A 21,303-nucleotide genomic window follows, 5' to 3' on the forward strand; every position below is an offset into this window, starting at 1 on the left:
TTATATCCATTGAAGAGACCATCCTAGGTTGAAGATAATTTTTGTTAATTAGTTATGGCTCTAGGGATCTAGTTTACATATAAAGACTGAAGCAGATTTCCAGCCTCTCATGCAGAAATGCAATAATTGTATGCAAAAAATTATGACAAAAAAGCCTTACCTAAGGCAGTAAACAGATTTAGCGTTAGTCATCGGCTTATCAGTGAATAAATGAAATTGCTATGTGAGAGAAACAACCAAAAACATATATCTCTCACTAAATGGCACTTTCATCTCAGGCTTTTCCTTTGCTTAAATCATTAGAAACCCCTCAGCTATTTGCTTTCTTATTCCTCAGACAGGGTTAAGCCATTAGGCCTCCTGATCTGTGTGAAAATTTACTATGTATTCAAAGTAAGAGAAATGACATATCAACATGATGTGGGAATTAACATCAAAAGGAGATTAATCTAATAGGTTACACTAATGTCATTTATTTCAGAATTCAGAACCATAGCTTAAATACTGATACACACATATACACAAAGAACTGAAAATCAAAAAGGCAAAAAGATCCCATGCCCAAAAGATATAATGAAGAAATTCACAGAACATTTCAAAGTATTTGAAAAGCAAATGTCTTTATAGAAAGGCATAGGCTTCACCCTTTATTTTACATATGATACTACCTTATTGTCCAAGAAGTAATTTTACTGGATTTCCTTTTTAGCTAAATTAAGTTAAGGATACTTCAAGATACCCTGTTTCCATAGGAACCTAATAATAGCAACCACACATTTGGTGTCCCTTCCCTTCCTCTCCCCCTTCAACTTCCCAATCCTGTGTGAAAAGTTAATCTAGTGTATTTATCTGTTTCTATTCAGTAACACAACTCTGGAGGGATTGTTCATAAAGCTGAAATTTAAACAAACAATCATGCACATGAAATGGAGAAGAAAAGGAAGGATTCTTTTAAGAATAGACATTGCCAAACATTGGCGTGACAACAGAACTGAGATTCTAGATATGAACAAAGATGCTCATGACTAATGATTAGGAATGGATTCTGATTCTCAAATATTAGTTTCTGAAGTGATTTTTAAAGAAATCAAATATAGTCCAAAATATGAGTCAACCAGTATAGATTTAATGAACATACAGGAAAAGGTATAAGAAAAGAACTAGTCAGGTATGTTGTAGAGGGGGATTCTTGTTTTGGTAAGGATTGAACTGGTCACTTCTGATGTAAATGTGGAAGCCTTCTGTCTGCAACAGCACATGGCTATCCTTACCTTGTCTCTGGCAAGGATGGGAAACCCAGAGGAATGCCACTAATTTTTTTTTTTCAGCACTGTAATAAATTTTCTGTTTGATTCAAATTTCTGTTCTAAGCAACAGTGATTCAAACAATTCATGATAGAAAGTAAAACTATCAGTACTTATTAAAGTTCATTTCAAGTATGTCCCAATGTATAAAGGAGTTTGTTTTTTTTTTTTAAATCAGAATTGTGTCCTACTTTAAAATAAAAAAATTAGTCTTTGGGTTTGATTTTTGGTTCCCTATCCTCAGTACTGCTATGTATTAAAAACCTTCCTGTGGTAGAAAAATGAAATAAAGGCAAGGGAAATAATATTTCTTTTAAGTGTAATTAAAGGAAGTCACTACCTTAATTAGAAATGTTCAACTCTCTCAATCTCATAGTCAAAAGGAAACAAAATAGTTAAATGCCAGCAAGCATCTTGGTGCTTTGAAATTTGATGAGAAGAATTTTAGTGAAATGAATGTGGGGACTTTAAAAATGGTGTGACCTACAAAGAGAATTTTAAGATGATTATTTACTATAGAATTGTTTACTGTTATCTCCACCTTGGTGATTAAGCATGATATTTTCCGGCTTCAGGTCTCTGTAGATGATCCCTTTTTGATGTAAATGTCCCAAAGCCATGGAGATTTCTGCCAAGTAAAAGCTGGAACAAAAGTGATTTGATATAATTAAAAATATTAGCCAGTCCGAAATCAACTCATATATTTTAAACAGTCAGGTATGGAACAACAATTCCTTAAAAGAAACATGAGACGTACAAAAGAGTAAATTATTAGGGAAAATTGCCTAGTTTTGTTTTTGCTAAAGGATATAACAAAGTAAAACTGTCAAGTATTAATTTGCTTTAGGAAACCACTACAATTTCAAAATAGTTTCAAGTAGTTCAATCTCTCACTGGTCAAGTTTTCTTTTGCTTAGAATAAACAGTTGAAAACATTTCCCTTTACCCATTTCTACCTTTAAAAATCCTATATGGAGTTTTGTTTGTCTCAAATCAAATGCCCTAGTTTGAAGCTCTTCTTCCATGCTCACTCTTGCTTGAGGTTGAATAAAGCTCATTTATTGTACACATTTACTAAATCAAGGTCCAATTGGAGCCAGCCCACAACCTGAACACTAGGGAATTCAAATTCATCTACCTCCATAGATTAAAGGGCTGAGTCAACCCCCTTTGGATTGGAAAAGCACAAAGCACTGTAGGACTCTGGCTGCAGCACAAAGCTATTACTCCTCCAGGATAGATCTTGGAAAATGAGGCAATTAATTTTACACCTAAGACCTAAGACCACTAACAGACTCCAAAAGGACTTGAAGAGTTCTATTAAAGAATTTCAATCTCTAAGGTTCTCAAATATAACTTCTGTTAGAAAAAACCTGAAATGAAATAATGGAATGCAGTTTGGTAATTAGCATTACACATTTAAGTTTAGTCTTGTCTTCAATTACTACATAAACAATTATCATTACCTAACATAGTAACTTCATATACAACTTTTCAATTTCCAAAACAGTATTAAGACCTACTTTACTCAAGTACCTTCTGGTATGGAGAGGACTATAGGCTTTCAAAGGCATAAGGTTCTAGAAAGGCTTCAGGTATGGCTAGTGTGTATTTCATTCAAAGACCAACCTCCTAAATTCAGAGGCTCAGTTTCAGAAGACTATTCACTAGATAATGATTTTTCAGCCACAGAAATTCATGCATAATAATCTGCTAAAGTCTGTGTGGCTAGAGGTAATAATACCCAGACAGATGAAATCATGACTCTTTAAAATATTGAAGTGAGTACAACGTGAAGATACTGTCTGACCACAGTGAACCCATGGGAGAAGACTTCGGAAAAAGGTGATTTCTGACACCTTCTTCTCCAGCTCCATGTGCCTGTCTGTCTCTTCCTCCTCCCCCTATCCCCCTTCTCTCTGTGGTGGCTCACCAGCTAAAATAAAGCCCCAGCAAGAATGAATACAGGCATGAAAAGCCTTCTACCTACAGTATGGAATGCAGATAAAGAGTGAGAAGCAATGTAGCCTCAAAATTGTTCATGAAGAATTTGTGTGTGAAGAACCTCTGCAAATCTGACTATCCATAAGGAGAATAGGACTCTTATTTTTTAATTTTATGAATTATCAAAAACCATGAAATCACAAAAATCACACTTACCAAGCTGTATCTTCCATAAATATTCCCTCTCTTTCTAACTGCATAAATAATTCTCCTCCTGGAAGGATGAAAAAGATATTAGAAATAATCTCCATTTCTGGCCTTTCTTTTTAAACTAAGTATTTCTATTTTATATGATAATAAAGATAATGGTTTGAAAACTATAATGAAGATCTGCCTTGAAACCTTAGGTTTTACCTATACAAACTGCATATTTGTAAAGATTTCAGATGAAGTAAAACCTTATGATTTAAGCATCAATAAAAATTATCCATAAAAGGAGATGTGCTAGTATACAATTAATAACTAGCCACACTATTTACAAAATGTCTAAACCCTCTGGGTCAGCAACCAATACAGATGGCAAGACTCAGAGCAATCCAGGGTGCTAAATCTCCCACAAGAGCTAACACCAAATCTAGGCCTAAATGAAATCTGGACCCTCCCTCTACAAAAGAAATAAACAAATTATGAAAAAAGCACACAAAATTTTGCCTAGGGAAGGATGGTTTACTTGAAGTAAATGTCCCATAGCAAACAACAGGCATTAGGTTGTCTTATCTCAATTCACTCATTTTATCAGACTTTTCAACCCCTTATAATCTGGCTTCCAACTTCAGCATGCCACTGAAACTGCTTTCTCCAAAGCTAGCCATTACCTCTCAATTGCCAAATATATGATGGCCTTCTCACCATCCTCATCCTTCTGGACTTCTCTGAAGCCTACATCACTGACAACCAAGCTCTACTTCCTGGACATTTTCTCTTCTCTGGATTTTACTGACACTACTGCCTCTCAGTTTTCCTCTTACCACAGAATCTTGGAGTCTATCTGAAATATATCTGCAAAGTACTTCCTTTGCTATATAGTTATTCATAGCTCACCCTTTGACTATAGATCTATTACAAGGTCTGTTCTGGATGTGTCCAAAATTGAATCCATTATCTTCCTCCTCCTTCAAACCCAAACCAAACTTCTGAACTTTTTGATTTCTGATTCCTTCTGAGCATTCAGGTTCACACTCTTGAACCTCATCTTTAACCCCTTACCCTTCCTGACCCTACCAGTCCAACTTCCATTCTTCCTCCTCCTCTGGTCACGGCCCTATTTGGCCTCATAACCTGTTGCCTAACCTATTCCAATTGTTCCCTGAATTGTAGCCTTCATCAGCCAATGGGCAGCCCTTGAGACCGCTTAGAAACCTTAGCTTAGACCAAGGCTTCCCTCCAGCCATCCTGCATCTGGCCACCAGAAGAGAATGTGAGACAGGGACTTTGTGGATGATTGCGGGCCTCTCACTTCACTCCAATCCACCTGTGTGTCATGGCGTCACCTCCCTGGTGCCGTGGCTCTTCAGGAACAAAGGCCCAACAACCTCCAGTTGCTCTCTCTTGTCTCAGCATCCCTAGATCTCCTTTACAATCCTCCAGAGCTGCCAAAACGATAGTGCTAAAGCACAAGTATGACTCTGTCCCTCAAACTCTTTCTAAAAAGCTTTCTACCCCTTCTAGTAACAAATATAAATCCTTTTTAGTATCCCAAACTCTTCCCCAGCTATTTTCTGTTTTTGTGACCTGACCATGTGTGCTCTCCACCACATTCCAGCCAAACCAACTTTCTTACCCTGGCTGTTCCTCATGCCTGAATGCTCTACTTCCTTATTTGACTTTTCTTGACATCCCTAGTTCCTTTCAAGGCTCAACTCAAACACTTTCTATGTTAGGTCCTTCCTGATTCCTCCAGTTGCTAGAGCTTCCTCAACAAATTATCGTAGAGGTAGCAAGATGGCCCAGTGGCTAGAGCACTGGTTCTGGAATCATGAGGACTCAAGTTTAAACCTAGTCTCAGACCTTAATACTTAGTAGCTGTGTGACCCTGAGCAAGTCACTTAACCCCAACTGCCTCTCCAAAAACAAAAACCAAACAAACAAAATTTTTTTTAATTACCTTGTATCTCTCTGATATATAATTACATGTGTTTATGTTGTATCTCCTGATACAATGTAAACTCCTGAAAGAAAGGGCTGTTTCATTTTGGTATCAATATCTCTAGCACCTGCATGTTTTCTTTCTTTCTTTCTTTCTTTTTTTTGAACTTGTGCCAAAACTCCAGCAACCAATACAGATGGTGACACTCAAAGCTGTCCAGGCACTAAAAGGATGTGTTACAAGCCCTAGACGAGGATGCTGTCCCACCTCCCAAGTCAGCTCTCTATTTTGCAGCCTCACCATGTTTGCCTGTCACATCGTAAGTGCTACATGTTTGTTGACAGATCCAATTCAAATAAATTGTCATATTCATTCCCACTAATATTTCAGTGCTCTCTAAAAAATTCAGGATTATAAAGAAATAACAATTTTATTTGTATCACAGTATCCCATGTTTCAGTACATAAGGGTAAATTTTTATTACCCCACTGAATAAATGACTATCATGAGATTTGAACATTTAAGATTAAAAAGTTTAAAAAAAACTACTTTAGTCATGTGTCATTTTTATTTAAGTGCAAGTTATGAACAAGATGTTAAGGTACTATCTTCTACTCTTCTCTTAACCCCCTTTCATGCTAATCTTCATCCCTCCATCCAGCTTCTCCGCTCTAACTTAAAAGCCCAAGCTACTGGAGGAATTCACGTATTGTGGTGAATATATATATATATATATATAAAAAATCTAAATTAGGCCTTCACTGCAAAATGGCAAGCCCTTTTATTTGTCTTTTGTAACATCTCTATCCCATTCCTCACACTGGCTCTTCTTCAAGCCCCCAGTTTAATCCCCATTCTTTTAGTAGATTACCTTTCCTCCTATTTTGCTTAGATTGAATATTCCACCAAATTGTACTAATAGCTGTTACATAAACTTGACAAACCACTGCCTCCCTCTATGTCCTAACAGAGAATCTTACATGCAAAAGATGCATTTCCTTTTCCTCTCCACCTGCCAATCTCTTTCTTATTTTAAAGTTGAAGTTAGATGCTATCTCCTCATTGAATCCCCAGATGAAACTGATTTTTCCTTTCTCCATACTTCCCAAAGCACTGTGTCCAGGTCTTTCCTGTATCTCATCACACTCTACCTTATGTTACACATAATTGTGTATTTGTCATATAATATCTGATAGATGGGGGCAGCTAGGTGGTGCAGTGGATGGAGTGTCAGCCCTGAAGTCAGGAGGACCTGTGTTCAAATCTGGCCTCTAAAACTTAATTAATACTTCCTAGCTGTGTGACCTGGGCAAGTCACCCCAATTTCCTCAGCAAAAAAAAAAAAAAATACACACAGACACAGACACAGACACACACACACAGACAGACACACACACACACACACACACACACACACACACACGATAGACTAATTTCAAGACCAGAAACTGTGTCATTTTTGTATTCTCAACACTTATCACAGAACCTTACACAGAGCAAATCCCTAAGTAAGTACTGGCTAAGCTGAAAAAGCATATTTTATATAAATTATAAACTTTATTCTAAAATAGGACAATGTTATCTTTTATACAACATTCATGAGTTTCTACAACAATTAGGAATAAGGAAATTCAAATCATACTGACCACTGAGATACTCCAGGATGAGGTAGAGTTTTCCACCAGTCTGAAAGGCATAAATTAAGTCCACAATGAAGGGATGCTTTACTTCTTCGAGGATATTTCGTTCTGCTTTTGTATGAGCTGTATCTTTTGCATTTCTTACTATCATAGCCTAAAAGAAGAAAGATAACATGATATAACAAAACAGTCTAGGCATTTATATCAGACGTAGCTGTGCTCTATGCACACTTAATGGAAAATCCATTTTTTTTAATATTATCAAAATCAGCAAAGATTGATGGGAATCAATAATTTTTCACCACTCCCCACACATAGTATGGTCAAGACAGTTAATCTGTTAGCAAGGCCATCCTTTGGGATTGGTGACCCATGCTGTTGCCTAGAGTACTCAAACTGATCTTGTAAGGATAATGTGCCACTGGTACTAACATCCTTTTCTCACCAAGTGCACTTTTTTGTCTTCCCCAAACCTGGCTCTGTGATTCCACATGGTTATCATTGAGATATAATATATTAATATATTATTGCTATTATCCTTCCTCCAAAATTTCTCAGCATAGCTTTCAGAAATGATAAACACCACATCTATCACAGGGTATAATTCTGATCAGTATTTATTTAGAAGCCTCTAATTCAAGAACAGTGATTCAAGTCTCAAACCCAGAACTCTCAAAACATTTCCTGGGTAAGTATTAATTTTTCTATTTCAAAACTCAGTATAATAAACTTGTTATTTCTCAAAACCTTGCAAAAGAAAGGTCAAATAGAAAGTGTTAACAGAAATTAAGGTTCAGAAACTTTAGATAAGATCTAAAACTAACAGTAAGCTTAGAATCTGTGTTTTTTAACTTTCAGCCCAGAGAGCTACTTATATAATGCCTTAAAGAGAAGAACTGACAAGCCCCTGCCAGCCAACAGAAAAGCCCACATCTATATTGGCAACATTCACCTTGAGAAGAGACAGAGGTACTTTTTGAAATGTTCTACTTCAGTGATTGCTTATTGTCTTTTTGGGAACCTACACAGGACTCCCTCTGTATACAAAAAGTAGTCCCTACCTTTCCAATCTTAATATGATTGTTCTTCTTATATTCTGCATTATAGCCAAACTGAACTACTTGCTACTTCTCAAACTTGACATGTTCACTCCTGACTCCACTGTCACACAGACCCTCTCTCATGGCTACACTGTATCCCTCTCCAAAATTCTCATTTTCTCTCAAAAGATTAAATTAGTGGTTCCTTCTTCCAGAGCCCTCTGTCTCCTTTCCACCCTATTCCTCCCAACTCTGCTAAATATGATCCAAGTGATCTTTTCTTCTTCACGTTATCCTAAAATACATTGGATCTTTCCTTTGCCCACCTCACTCTATACCCTGTATTCTGCTTATTCTTGTATACATTTGATTCTTTACTCTACTACCAATAGGGAAATAGAAAAACTGAATGACATATCAAAGACAATTTTAAGTTCCTTGAAGTTATCCTTGAAGATAATACTTATGTCATTTATATCTTTGCATTTTCAGGTCCAAGCATTGTGCCTAGTTGGCATGTAATATTGAAGAAGCTGAAGGTCAAGCTGACACAAACATCTTAATAAACCAAATAATCAGTATGTTTCTTTGGGGAAACTCCCACTATCACCATATCCTTCCAAAGCACACGCAACCAAAGAAGTTGGTAAAAGTAAGAAAAAAGATTATATGGAAAGTAAGGAGTAGTCACCTTTTTAAGCACCTTCATGGCAAATATTTTCCCAGTATTTGCTCCTGTTACTTTTCGTACTTGGAAAACCTGGGTAACAAAAGTTAAATGTAACAGATAATTATAAATAACCAAAAATTGAACTGGTGACAGGTAGAACTTCAAGTCAAACTTTCATCCTTCCTAATTTAAAAAAAAAAAAAAAGGAATAAGTAAACTTTAAATAGAGTATCCCCAAAGCTATAAGCACTATGTGTAACTGATCTGAAAACCTGAAAACTCTGCGAACTTGAGAACTGAAAACTAATTTGTACAGAGCATTTAGTAGTTTTCTTCTTTTGGTCTGTTGCCATGTCTTGGAAAAAATTGTGCAGTAGGATCTCAAATATACAGAATGTTCCTTTACAAAATCCAAAATTTTGTTTAGAACAAATTATAGGCAAAGTTCAAAGAAAAATTTAGACAAAACTAAAAATTCTGCTACATTTCAGAAATTTCTTCTATAAATGATCAGAAAGTTTTCACTGTTTTTGCTTCACAATTCAGCAATATAGTAATGTGGAGGTCAGTAAGATGTAAGTATTGTTTAACATACAGCCTATGATAACATAAAGAAAAGTAATAAAGAAAGAACCTGTGATTTCATTGATAACAAGGAACTCTCAGATGAAAAAACATCTTTTTACCAAAGCACATCAGCATCTTCTCTGAATCTTCTGACATGTTCTGACATGGTTTCCTAAGCTTTTTCTAATTGTGACCCCTTTTTTGCTGAGAAATTTTTATGCAACCCCAGGTAAATAGGTATATAAAATAGGTTTACAAATCAAACATTTGCTGATAATCATAAAGAAATTTATTTTAAAATAAATCTTTGATATACATATTTTACCATTTATTAAAAATGAAAACAAATACTAATAAGATGGATATGCTTATTTTTACATTAAAAAATTAAATCTTAGTGGAATATTTGATACATTTTATTGCTGCCAAATTTTTCAGGACTCTCATATTCAGTATGCAATCCCATATGGGACTGTGATCCACAGTTTAAGAAACTTTGGCCTGGTGCAATGAAAGGTTAAGTGATTTCTCTAGACTATGTCAGAGGCAAGCAGGACTTAGAGACCATGGTGAAATAATTTTCAAGCAATAGCTAATATTCAAAGTTTGAGTGTTCAAGATATTTTGGCTTTGGTGTTCACTTATTATCCTCAATTTTAAGAATAATCTATGTTAGGTTTGTAAAAATTAATTACATATACACCATATTGAAAAAAGTAACATACTCCCTAAGGAACGTTACTATCCAAATTTTGCCTTCTGACAGAGCACGTTTTACCCTCACCAAATTTTCAAGCATCTTGATAAAAGGGACAATTTTGGCCATTTGAAATAGGCAAAATTTATCTCCAGTACTATTCTCCTAAACTCATTCCTACAGCCCCGGCACTTAATTCTTTTGTGGTCCTAAAAATCCAGCCTCAATTAGTACCTAATGAACATTTAGAATAATACCCTTTCCCAGAGATATATATGAGAATTTTAAAAGAGGATGACCTACTTAACTCAAGAATAATGAATTTTGCATGTTGTTAACACCTGCAAGGTGATGATAGATGGAAGAGAATCTTCTGGTCACTTCAAATATAGGGCCACTTCTTCCACCTATTAAAGACTGGTTCTAGGACCAACAGTTTAGATGATCAAGCTATCCACTTCCAGATTAAGACAGTTCTTATTTAGGATGACAACTCTAAAAAAGTATTTCCTACCTTTCCATAGCCTCCTTTACCAAGTACTCGAAGTAACTCAAAACATTCTGGTCTTATTTTTTCTGGCCCTTTGTTCACACTAGTTTCTGAGATTTCAAATTTTTCACAATGTTCCATGCCACTGGGGAGAAAAACAAAACCAAAAGTCAACTGGCAAAAATGTATTTTCTTCATCATGTTCTCAGAAAGAAAAAGAAAAATGTAATAACCCTGTTAAGTAAAAACTGCACATTAGGAAATTTAGTAGCCAAACTCTGAACGGAGCTATATAGGAAAATTATATGACAGTTCAGATTAAAGTGCTCTCACAATAACTATCAGATTTGTATTTTATTTTATAAGCATCATATACTTTAAAAATGTGAGCAAACAAGTAGAAAAAGATTTATCAACTACGTGATATAAAAAAAAATTTGCTTTCATAGTTTGAATATTATGGAAGACAAAGTTTGGATTTTATGCTCATTTGGAAATCTGAGCAATATCCTGGGAGCTATCTAAAAATATCCAACCAAAACCAGTTTGGAACTATGCCCCCAAATGATTCAACTATGCCTACCCTTTGGCCCAGCAATACTATTATGCAGGCTATAACTTAAAAGATTAAAGAGAGAAAGAATCTATATGTAGAAGAATATTTATAGCCAATCTTTTTGTAATAACAAAACTCTAAAAACTAAGGATGTGCCTCTCAATTGGAGAATGGCAGAACAAATTAGGATACATGAATGCAACAGAACATCATGGTATTATAAAAAATGATGACACGCACTGGTGCAGAAAAAACTATGTCAAATGATGTAAGTGAAGTAAGCAGCACCAGGAGAATAATTTATATGATAATAACAATAGAATGCTATAAAGAAAAACAATTTTGAAATTATTTTAAAAATTAATCAATGGAAATAATAACACTATCTCCAAAGGACTGATAAAAAAACATGCTCTTTACTTTTTGACATAAGAATGATGAATAAGATGTGGACATGGCCACATTTTTGGACATGGCCAACATGGGAATCTGTTTTACTTGACTATATATACATATTTGAATCAAGGGTCTTGTTTTTCTTTCTTTCTTTCTTTTTTTTTTTAAAGAACGGGGTTACCCCTCTACCCTCCCATAAGAGAAAAAGGAGTAATCACAGATGAATAGTGGAGTTTTGAAAAAACATGCTGACTATATCACATACTTAAGAAACCCAAGTTCTGCATACTGGAGGTCTACAGCTTCAGAAAGAATAGTCCTCTTTCTGTTCTGCAATATATACTGAAATGCTCATTTTATTTGGTTTAAATTCAGAATAAAAATAAAATGAAAAAAATCCAATCTCTTCTATGGTTGTAGGAGTAACTTTTTTTTTTTTTTAAACAATTAAATCTATTCATTCATCTTTCCAAATTTGCTCTAAGTCCAAAATACGGACATCAAAAAAGGCATCAATTTTGCCTAATGATCTAAATTAATTCTTCATGACTATTATGCTTGTATTACTATATCTTCTTAGTTCTGAACAGAAATCTACTACCCAACTAGCAACATGTTCATCCTTAACCAAACAGTTACTTGGCATTATGTATATATAGAGAGAAACATAGATATATTTTACAATAAGAATAACATTTATAATGTACAACAAAAAATACTTGACTTTTCTATGGAACTTACATCACTTAAAAAAATTTAAGCAATGGAATGAATACCCACTAAAGTCATTTAATAGAGTATTGTGGCATAGAACTGCCTGGAGCAGCCCTAAGTTCTCAAAGGGTATATCAATAAGTTTTAAGCTAAGCATTGACTCCAAGTTGAATTTTCAAAGATCATTCACTAAGCCAAAGAGGCTATGGTGACAGTATAAAGGGAGTAATACCTATATCAATTAAATAGATGCTTGATATCCTGACACATATGATATTCAAATTTTTACTTAAAAGAATAAAATTCTTAAAAGACAAAATGCTTACATTGTTGGTGGAATTGTGAATACATCCAGCCATTCTGGAGAGCAATTTGGAACGATGCTCAAAAAGTTATCAAATTTTTCATCCAGCAGTGTTACTACTGGTTTTATATCCCAAAGAGATTTTAAAGAAGGGAAAGGGACCCTCAAGTGCAAGAATATTTGTCGCAGCCTTGTTTATAATGGCCAGAAACTGGAAACTGAGTGGATGCCCCTCAATTAGAAAATGGCTGAATAAATTGTAGTATATGAATATTATGGAAAATTATTGTTCGGTAAGAAATGACCCACAGGATAATTTCAGAAAGGCCTGGAGAGATTTATATGAACTGATACTGAGTGAAATGAGCAGGACCAGGAGACCATTATATACTTCAACAACAATATTATGTCGATCAATTCTGATGGACGTGGCCATCATCAGCAATGACATGAACCAAACCAGTTCCAATGGAGCAGTAATGAACTGAACCAGCTACACCCAGCATAAGAACTCTGGGAGATGACTAAGAACCATTACATAGAATTCCCAATCCCTGTATTTTTGTCCACCTGCATTTTTGATTTCCTTCACAGGTTGATTGTACACTATTTCAGAGTCTGATTCTTTTGGTACAACAAAATAACAGTTTGGACATGTATACTTATTTTGTATTTAATTTATACTTTTAACATATTTAACATGTATTGATCAACCTGCCATCTAGGGGAGGGGATGGGGGAAAGGAGGGGAAAAATTGGAACTTATAAAATTACCCATGCATATAACTTGTAAATAAAAAGCTATTAAAAAAAAAAAAAAGACAAAATGCTTAGCAACAGATTCTGAGGAGCCTACATATATATCATAATATATACTATGACATAATATAACCCCAAAATTGTCTCTACCCAGCTATAATAGCATCAGATTTAGCTTTTAAATTCAATAAGCAGTCTACATATATAAGACATCTGAGACTGATTAGAATCACTAACTAATGTTTGTTAAGAATTAATTGCCTATAAAAGTTAGCACTCAGTAGAATTTTTAGAACAAACTTACATTTCATATGGTCCAACTCCCCCATGGTCCATGCTTTCACTTAACTGACCCTGAAAAAAAGATTAATTTTTTTTTAAACATCATGGCTGTAAAATAATTTATGTCAAGCACAGCACTTAAGAGAACTGAAAATTTCTGTGGTTTATTAGTAGTTGAACATAGTAATTTACAAAAACTTTTAGGAAACAGTTTATAGGGCATCAAAATGCTTTTCACAGAAAATTAACTAAACAATCAGAATTCCACAAGTACTGTTGTGGAGATTCTATTTTTCTAAATAGTTGATAGCTATTGAGACTGTTCATCAGTAACTGGTAACAAATTATTTTAGAAATTGCATAAAATTATGTTTCCTACCTGTTCAAAAAAAGTATTTATTATTTGCATTTTGAAACTGAAATCACCACATTCCAAACACAAAATACTAAATTGACATAATATGTGAATTTTTCCTATGGGAAACTGACTCTCCTATCACAAGCTAAAATAAGACCAACCATTTTAAAATAGGGTAGTTTTTACAGTATTTTTTATTCTGGTTGGGGCAAAATTTAAAAGTTGTTGCAAGAGGACCAAATGGCTAAAGGCTCCAGGTCTAAATATTCCCCATATCAAATTTATTAAGAATAGGTTACAAAATTACTTGATGATAGATGTTCTATCAGGAAATTGCCTAAAGGCAATTAGGAATTTGATAGATTTTTAACATACTCCATTTGATTATGAAACTGAAATCATGTATAATACTAAGGATGAATCCATGATTATTCTTAAACAATCAGGAGCATGACAACAGAATATAAAAGACAGTCAAATGACCATACTTATCTTGCTTGAAATGCAGAACAGCCAATTTAGGCAAAAAAAAAAAAAAAAAAAAAAGTGTTACAGCTCTTTCTGAAAGACCCAATACCAGGAAAACAAATGCTATCCAACCATTTACTTTGCCAAGAAATTTAGTGTGAACAGGCCAGAATTATGGTTTCCTTAGAACGGCCTCTTCTGAGTAAAGCAAAGGTATATCAGTAGGGGCAATACAAGAAACTCACACTCTTTCTACTTACACATTTTTTCTTCCTTGGTTTGAAGACTTTTTAATCTCCACAACTATGAGTAAATCACCTATTGTGACGTAGTTGCTTTTAAGACAAAAGATTCTGACCATCTTTCAGAAGTAATGCAGCTGGTATTACATAATTCTGCTCTTCTCTGATGTTACTTTTATTCAGTTCTAAATTGAAGACCACAAAGTAGTTAACAAAGAACCGTAATTTTGAAGCCTACTCTCCCCTCAAGATATACCCTATGGCTGTATTTCATTTCCTGAGCTAGATGGATCTATATTACCAACTGCAGCTGCATATGTACTTGAAACTTTTTACTGTTATATAGGACAAAATCATTTAAAACAAGTCATCCATTTCTAGTATCTACCAGTAACCCAGCACTTTGGAAGTATCAAAATCAGAGAAAGACTTATAACATAACTGTGATCTTCTTCATTATGCTACTATTTCTTACTTTCCTTATATATTACATAGTTGTATTATTGGAATTCTCTTTTCCTATTCTGACAAAGCCTAAATTTAGCAGAATGACTTGTTTGCAAAAGTACTTGTGTATAAAAATAAACACAGGCACATACACACTCTATAAAGCCCAATAAATTAGAAAATAATCCCTAGAAAATTAAATAATTTTAGAATGTCAGAAAACTGTCATAAAAAATAACACCCATTAAATCAGTCTATCTATTCAAGATGCTTATTGTAGTTTCCTTATAAATGAAACTTTATTAAGTCAGAATTAACCAAGGAATGAAGACAGTCAATTTAATTTAATAGGAACCTTGAGTAAATATTTTTAAATGTATTTTTATATAAATATATATTGTTTTATATAAATGTAGTTTATATAATTTTAATGTTCAGTCCATAATTGCAAATTTGGATACTACGAAGTAATATTAATTAAAAGAAAATAAATTAATGAGAAAACAATTCCCAATAATGACCCCATTACTAATTACTGAGCACCAACCCCTTTTCAAAGTGCACTGAAAGGCATCAGACAGGGAAATCCCTCATCATAGTAGTAATTCAGTAAATTAAATCTCCTTTAAAAGACCTCTTACACTTTCAAATCACTAGATTAACTAGATTACTCATGGAATTCTCAAGTTTCAGAAAAGGACATTTTCAACTTTTTACTAAGAAAGAATCTTAAGACCAAAAAAAGTAGATTTAGAAGTCCACTGCTCTGAACATATTACAAACTGAAAATCAGTATATACTCATATTAACTGTTTAATTTCTAATGTCTTTTCTAGTTTTATGTTCCTATAATAAACAGAAATGTCAAATACTTTCATTAACTCTCACAATCTTCTGATAAAGAACTTTCCTTTAGTTTCAATTTATTGTTCCAGATTACAGCCATTGACTAAAAATTCCATTGGACTTTTTTTATTGGGACACATGTGTTCATCATCTGTGTAGGGTGCTTACCAAAGAAGAAATTCCCTTGGCCAAATCAGAAAATAGCAAGTGGCACTGAGAGTTAAAAGTGACCAAAGTCACATGGCCAGAATATATCTGAGGCAGAACTGGAACGCAACTGGTCCTGACCAATACTTTTTATCTGCTACAACAGTGAGTCTCTCATTTATTAAAAGTTTTCAATTAAGTTTCCTTTTCATAGTTATTTAATTTTAGGCAACAAGATAACACAGTGAGTAGAGCTGGACTTGGGATCAAGAAGACCCAAATTCAATCCTAACTCAGATACTGTTATCCAAGCCAAAATCATTTAACCTTTCAGCTTCCATTTCTTCTTTTGTAAAATGGGGACAAGAAAAGCACCTATCTCACAGAGTTGTTGTGAGAATCAAATGATATACAAATGAGAATTAAACATATATAAATTACTTTATAGCTCAAATTGTAAAAATTGTGTACATGAGAGCAATTATTATTTATAAATGTGTAAATTTAGCCTATTATATTTGTTCCTCTTTTTAAAATTCACTTAGTCTTCTAGGCATTGAAAAACCCATTATCGAGTACGTAAAGAGGTCTATGAGCCCACATACCTAGAAAGGTTTGCCTCATTCCAAAACAAGTTACACTGACATCCCATAAAGTATTCTCCTACTAGTTATCTGACACTTCAAAATATGCAGCATTGCCAAAATAACTGCATTTATCAATAAATCACACTTCAGTAAAATGTAGAATGTAAAATGTTCCTTAGAGATCCCAAAGTCTAACAGTTTTCAGATATGAAAGTCAAGGACCAGAAAGGTATAGTGGGTTGCTTTAGATGGCTAAAGTGGCAGAGTATGCATACTTGAAACGGAAATCTCTAGATTTAGATCTGATGTTCTTTCCACTACATCATTGCTGAGGGCAAACTAACTGCTAGCTGATCGACAATAAGTGATGTTAACAGGCTTAATTTTTCTGTATTCTGCAAGATACCAGCATAAATTAGAAAATGTAGTTCCACAATACCACAAAACTATTCTAAAGTAAGTTTTTTGATAGAGATATATATTAGTTTGAGTAGTAAAATTTTAAAAATATTTCACAGATGTTAAAAGAAAAGTGGAATAATCTCCTACGTTTTAACTTTTTTTTTCCAAATCTTTCCAAGTGTAAAAATTTGTTGTTTAGTCATATCTGAATCTTCAAATTCAGACTCTCCATGGAACCATTTGCTGTTTTCTTGACAAAGATACTGGAGTAGTTTTGCCATTTCCTTCTCTAATTCATTTTACAAATGAGAAACTGAGACAAACAGCATTAAGGGACTTGCCTAGGGTCACAAACTATTAAGAGTCTGAGAATGGAACTGAATGACTTTAGGATTGGAACTCTATCCACTGTACCCTATAGCTACCACATAGTATAAAAACCTAACATTCAAAAATGATAAACCTACAAATCTAAAACTGTCAACTCAAAAAGAATGCCACATCAAAGAATATGTAAGCACTGAAAATGCAGTTTCAGATGATATTTAACATACAATATAGTTTCAATAATACAAAAATCCAAGCACTAAGGTAACATGTACATAGAATTAAAAGTAAAAAAATTTTGCAACAAATTACTCTCCCTACCAGACTACTTCTCTAAAATATCTTTCAAGGTTTATTTCAACTTGACAATTCAAAAGACATTTATTTTTCATAGCAAGAAATTTCATTTGTTTTAGAGAGGCTGAATGATGTTTGAAATGGGTTTGAAATTAACAAGACCTTGAGTTCAAGCACTCTTAATGATATATTCTGGCTATGTGGTTAGGACAAATCAACATTGCTTTCTCTGGGCAGTTTTCTTAAGACAAATTGGCAGTGAAGGAGATGACCTGCATTGTTAGAGGGAGTTTCCTCACCAATACCAAGAAAAGAATAGGCCCAATCCTTATGTTTAATCCATTACATTTACTTAGTGTCTATTAGTAAAAACGGGCTAAGGTACAAATTAACATGAAACAGTCACAGCCCTCAAAAAGCCTATAAATCCAAAAAAAGGATAGGCGGAAAATTAATAGCTGGAGGGTAAGAGAAAGTAGGGAGAGGAGCTTCATCTAAACTGAGCAGTAAAGGAGTGAAGGGCATTCCATCAACCAAGATAGACTTATGCAAATACACAGAAGATCAACAAACATCGGGTAGCCTAAAAAGAAGCAGTTGTTAAAATAAGTATGAAAAGGCAGTTTGGAGCCAAAAGGCTTTAAAACCTCGAAGGAAGGGTTTGTATTTTCTTCTAGAGGCAACAGAGAAACAGTAGCTTTTTAAGCAAAATAACACGGTCAGATCTGTGCCTTAGGAAGATTATTTGAACAATTCAGTGAAACATAGATTTGGAGAGGGTGGAAACTAAAAACACTGACCAATTAGAAGACCATTATGATAGTCCACGAAAAAAATAATTCAGAATTGATGTAACTTGCTGTCTATGAGCAAAGAGAAGGGAACTGATCAAAGAGATGTTAAGAAAGCAAGATAATTAGATATCAGCGATGAGGAAATTAAAGATTACTTTTCAAGTTACAAACCTGAAGCATGATCCTAAGAAGAGAAATAAAGAAGTTGAGGAAAAGTGGTAGATTTAGAGGATAAAGATGATTCTGATAAGAAAACCATTATTTAACTTTCCTTCTTTATCAAAAGTTCTTCATATAAAAAACATAGAGGTATAAATGTATATGGTATGCACATACATGCAGCATTTTTTAGTTACACATATATTTTATGTAAACATATACATGTATGAATATCATGAGGAAGGGGATCTTTTAAATATGACATGTCAATGTCAGCTCAGTAATGCAAATGTTACTATTGTCTGAAGAAATGAAAAAGGCTCTGAGAAGCTAAATAGAATTCCAATGAACACAAGCAAAGTATAGCTAAACTACTCATTTCCCAGATTATTATTCTCTGTATTTAAACTTTCTTCTTTCTTTTTAATCGAAAAGGAAAACGGGAAATAAATCAGATCTTTCGATATCCAACTCATTAATATTTTAAAATCTCCTATCTAAAAACCCATGCTGATGCTTCATTAGGATGTGGTGGTTAATATCAGGTTTTATAAGTGTTAAGTCTTACCAAGTTGGAAAAGATTGAGTAGAGGACCAGTAAAAAAATGAGATGTGAGACTATTCATTAAATCTGAAAGTAATATGTATGTGTACACATATATATGTGTATATGTATTCAAACACACAGATATGTAATAGTTAGCTATTACTAAGAAATGTTCTTATAGAAACAGTCTATGCTTTGGAAATTTCATCACCAAAATGTTAGCCAACAAAAAAATGAATGATTTTGGCTACAGCAACTCACAAAATCATATGCCAGAATTGGCCTAGGAATCTTCATAAGCTCTGGATTCCACTCTTGTCTTTGGTACATACTAGCTATAAGCAAATCACTTAATCTCTCAGGGTCCCAGGAAACTCAAACTATACATTTTATATCTGCTGTAGCAGTAGGCATTTTCTCACAAGAGTTCTCTCTCCAGTTGATAAAATTACATATTAAGAATAAAAACAAACAAAAAAACCCACTACACATTAAGATCTGAAGGGGATACAACCTCTTTAGTTTCCTCTAAGGTATTTCCTATACAGATGGTGAAATTACAGGCCAGAAGGGGGGAAAAAAGTGTATATATTAAGGTATGAAGAGATCACCATGAGGGGGAGAAGGTGGTTCCCCAAAAGATAAAATCCCAAAAAAGATAAAAATACTTTTTAAGTATTAAAATATATAAAATAACTTGAACAATGAAATCTTGTTCTTAACCATTGCTTTATCACTGATCTTCATTAATCACCAACTCTAAAAAACATCTTAAAAAACAATAATTAATCCTTAAGTCCAATCCGGCCTGGAAAAAAAAACATTACAAAAAGAACCATGGCAGATGAAAACAAATTCTATTTAAAATAAGCTAGAAAGTATTCCTACCATATAGCAAGGTCTGGAACCATCACTTAAGGCATAAAAGTGCCCAGATAAGACAAATAAGCCAAATCACAGCTGTCGGCATTGTTTTCTCCACTTCCAGATCTCACCAGAAAACTGCACAAAACCTCTCTTCTTAGGGACAGAGGGGAATGGGGAAAAGGGGATCATTGTAAACAGCTATTAAACGATCATACCTTAATCCCTACCCCAAAACTCTTCAAGATGCAGGTCACCCTTCCTGGGCTGCTGCTGCTGCAAAGCACAGCCAGCAGAAGAACTTTTCAGCTGTCATCCCAACAGCTGAGCCAGAGCTCGACAGACGCCAAGTCACCAGGACGAGCACAAGGAGCGGGGACCCTAGGTTGCAGAGTAGCTCGAGCTCTCCACTCCAAGCAACCCCTGCCCGATCCCCCGCGGTTGTCTCCCAGACCCGCAACTCCAGGGTCACCCTGAAGCTCTCACCACCCCCACCCCCCAGCTCCCCGCCGCTACAAACCCGGGGTCAGGAGGGGGGAGGGGGAGACTAAGGGCTCCGTGCACCTGCGCCCTTCTGCAACCACTACTACTTCGGGATTGGTCCTGCCGCGCCACCCGTCTTCGCAGCTGGGCCCGTTGCTCAGCCGCTCCGCCGGCCAGCCGCCTTCCCTCCCGCTAGCTCCAGCCTCTGGCTCTCGCCGCAGTCCGAGGCCCAGGAACGAGCCCCACTCCCTGGGCTCCAGCCTACGCCCCAGCCCTGACACCTCCACCCCACCCGACCCGACCCGGCCCGGCCCGGCCCGGCCCGGCCCGACTCAGCCCCCCGACCCCGGGCCTCACCCCTTCCTCCAGCTCATCCTCAGAGCCTGCGTCTTCCGGCTGGTCCAGGTCGATGTCAAAAACTCCTGCCATGGCCTCAGCTTCCCTGTCTCTGAAGTCTGGCGCTGGGTAAAATCCGTCCCGCCGCCGCCGCCGCCTCATGGGCCCGGACCCACCGCAGCCACCGCTGCCGCCGCCGCCATCACCAGCTGCCTGGTCTCAGTGCGACTGCGCTCAAGCCCTAGACTCACACGACAAATTCGGTCACCGCACATGCGCAGGATGTGCCATGAAGCCAAAGTATGGGCAATAAGCAAATTTAGCTCTTGCCCTGGGACCGAATGTCCCCAGATGTAGACATGCGCAAAAAGTCACTTGAAGCCAGAGTGTGGACTTAAGCGGGTATCTTTCCAATAAAGCGTTTGATAAACTGCGTGTATATGTAACGTTTCTGAAACTGATGAACCGAAATCAGAACTTGCTCCTAAC

The 21,303-nt window shown here is 35.5% G+C and overlaps 1 protein-coding gene across 3 annotated transcripts in view; it reads right to left on the reverse strand.

Annotated features, from left to right (window-relative positions):
- The window catches only part of RPS6KB1 (ribosomal protein S6 kinase B1), a 31,761-nt gene extending 10,701 nt beyond the window's left edge, over positions 1–21,060 (reverse strand). Inside the window, exons 1-7 of one of the 3 annotated variants that reach the window (XM_051994121.1) lie at positions 20,836–21,060; positions 13,533–13,582; positions 10,524–10,644; positions 8,767–8,835; positions 7,042–7,189; positions 3,466–3,523; positions 1,847–1,947 (exon numbers count right to left, since the gene is read on the reverse strand). In XM_051994121.1, the coding sequence (XP_051850081.1) occupies positions 1,847–1,947; positions 3,466–3,523; positions 7,042–7,189; positions 8,767–8,835; positions 10,524–10,644; positions 13,533–13,582; positions 20,836–20,976 (688 nt within the window). In that variant the 5' untranslated portion in view covers positions 20,977–21,060. Of the gene's footprint in view, positions 1–1,819; positions 1,948–3,465; positions 3,524–7,041; positions 7,190–8,766; positions 8,836–10,523; positions 10,645–13,532; positions 13,583–14,596; positions 14,954–20,835 lie in introns of those variants that run through there. The other 2 variants (XM_051994120.1, XM_051994122.1) reach the window with 2 other exon arrangements.
- Positions 21,061–21,303: the final 243 nt, after the last annotated feature.

The sequence above is a fragment of the Antechinus flavipes genome, chromosome 4 (assembly GCF_016432865.1).
Source record: "Antechinus flavipes isolate AdamAnt ecotype Samford, QLD, Australia chromosome 4, AdamAnt_v2, whole genome shotgun sequence".
NCBI classification, from domain to species: domain Eukaryota; kingdom Metazoa; phylum Chordata; class Mammalia; order Dasyuromorphia; family Dasyuridae; genus Antechinus; species Antechinus flavipes.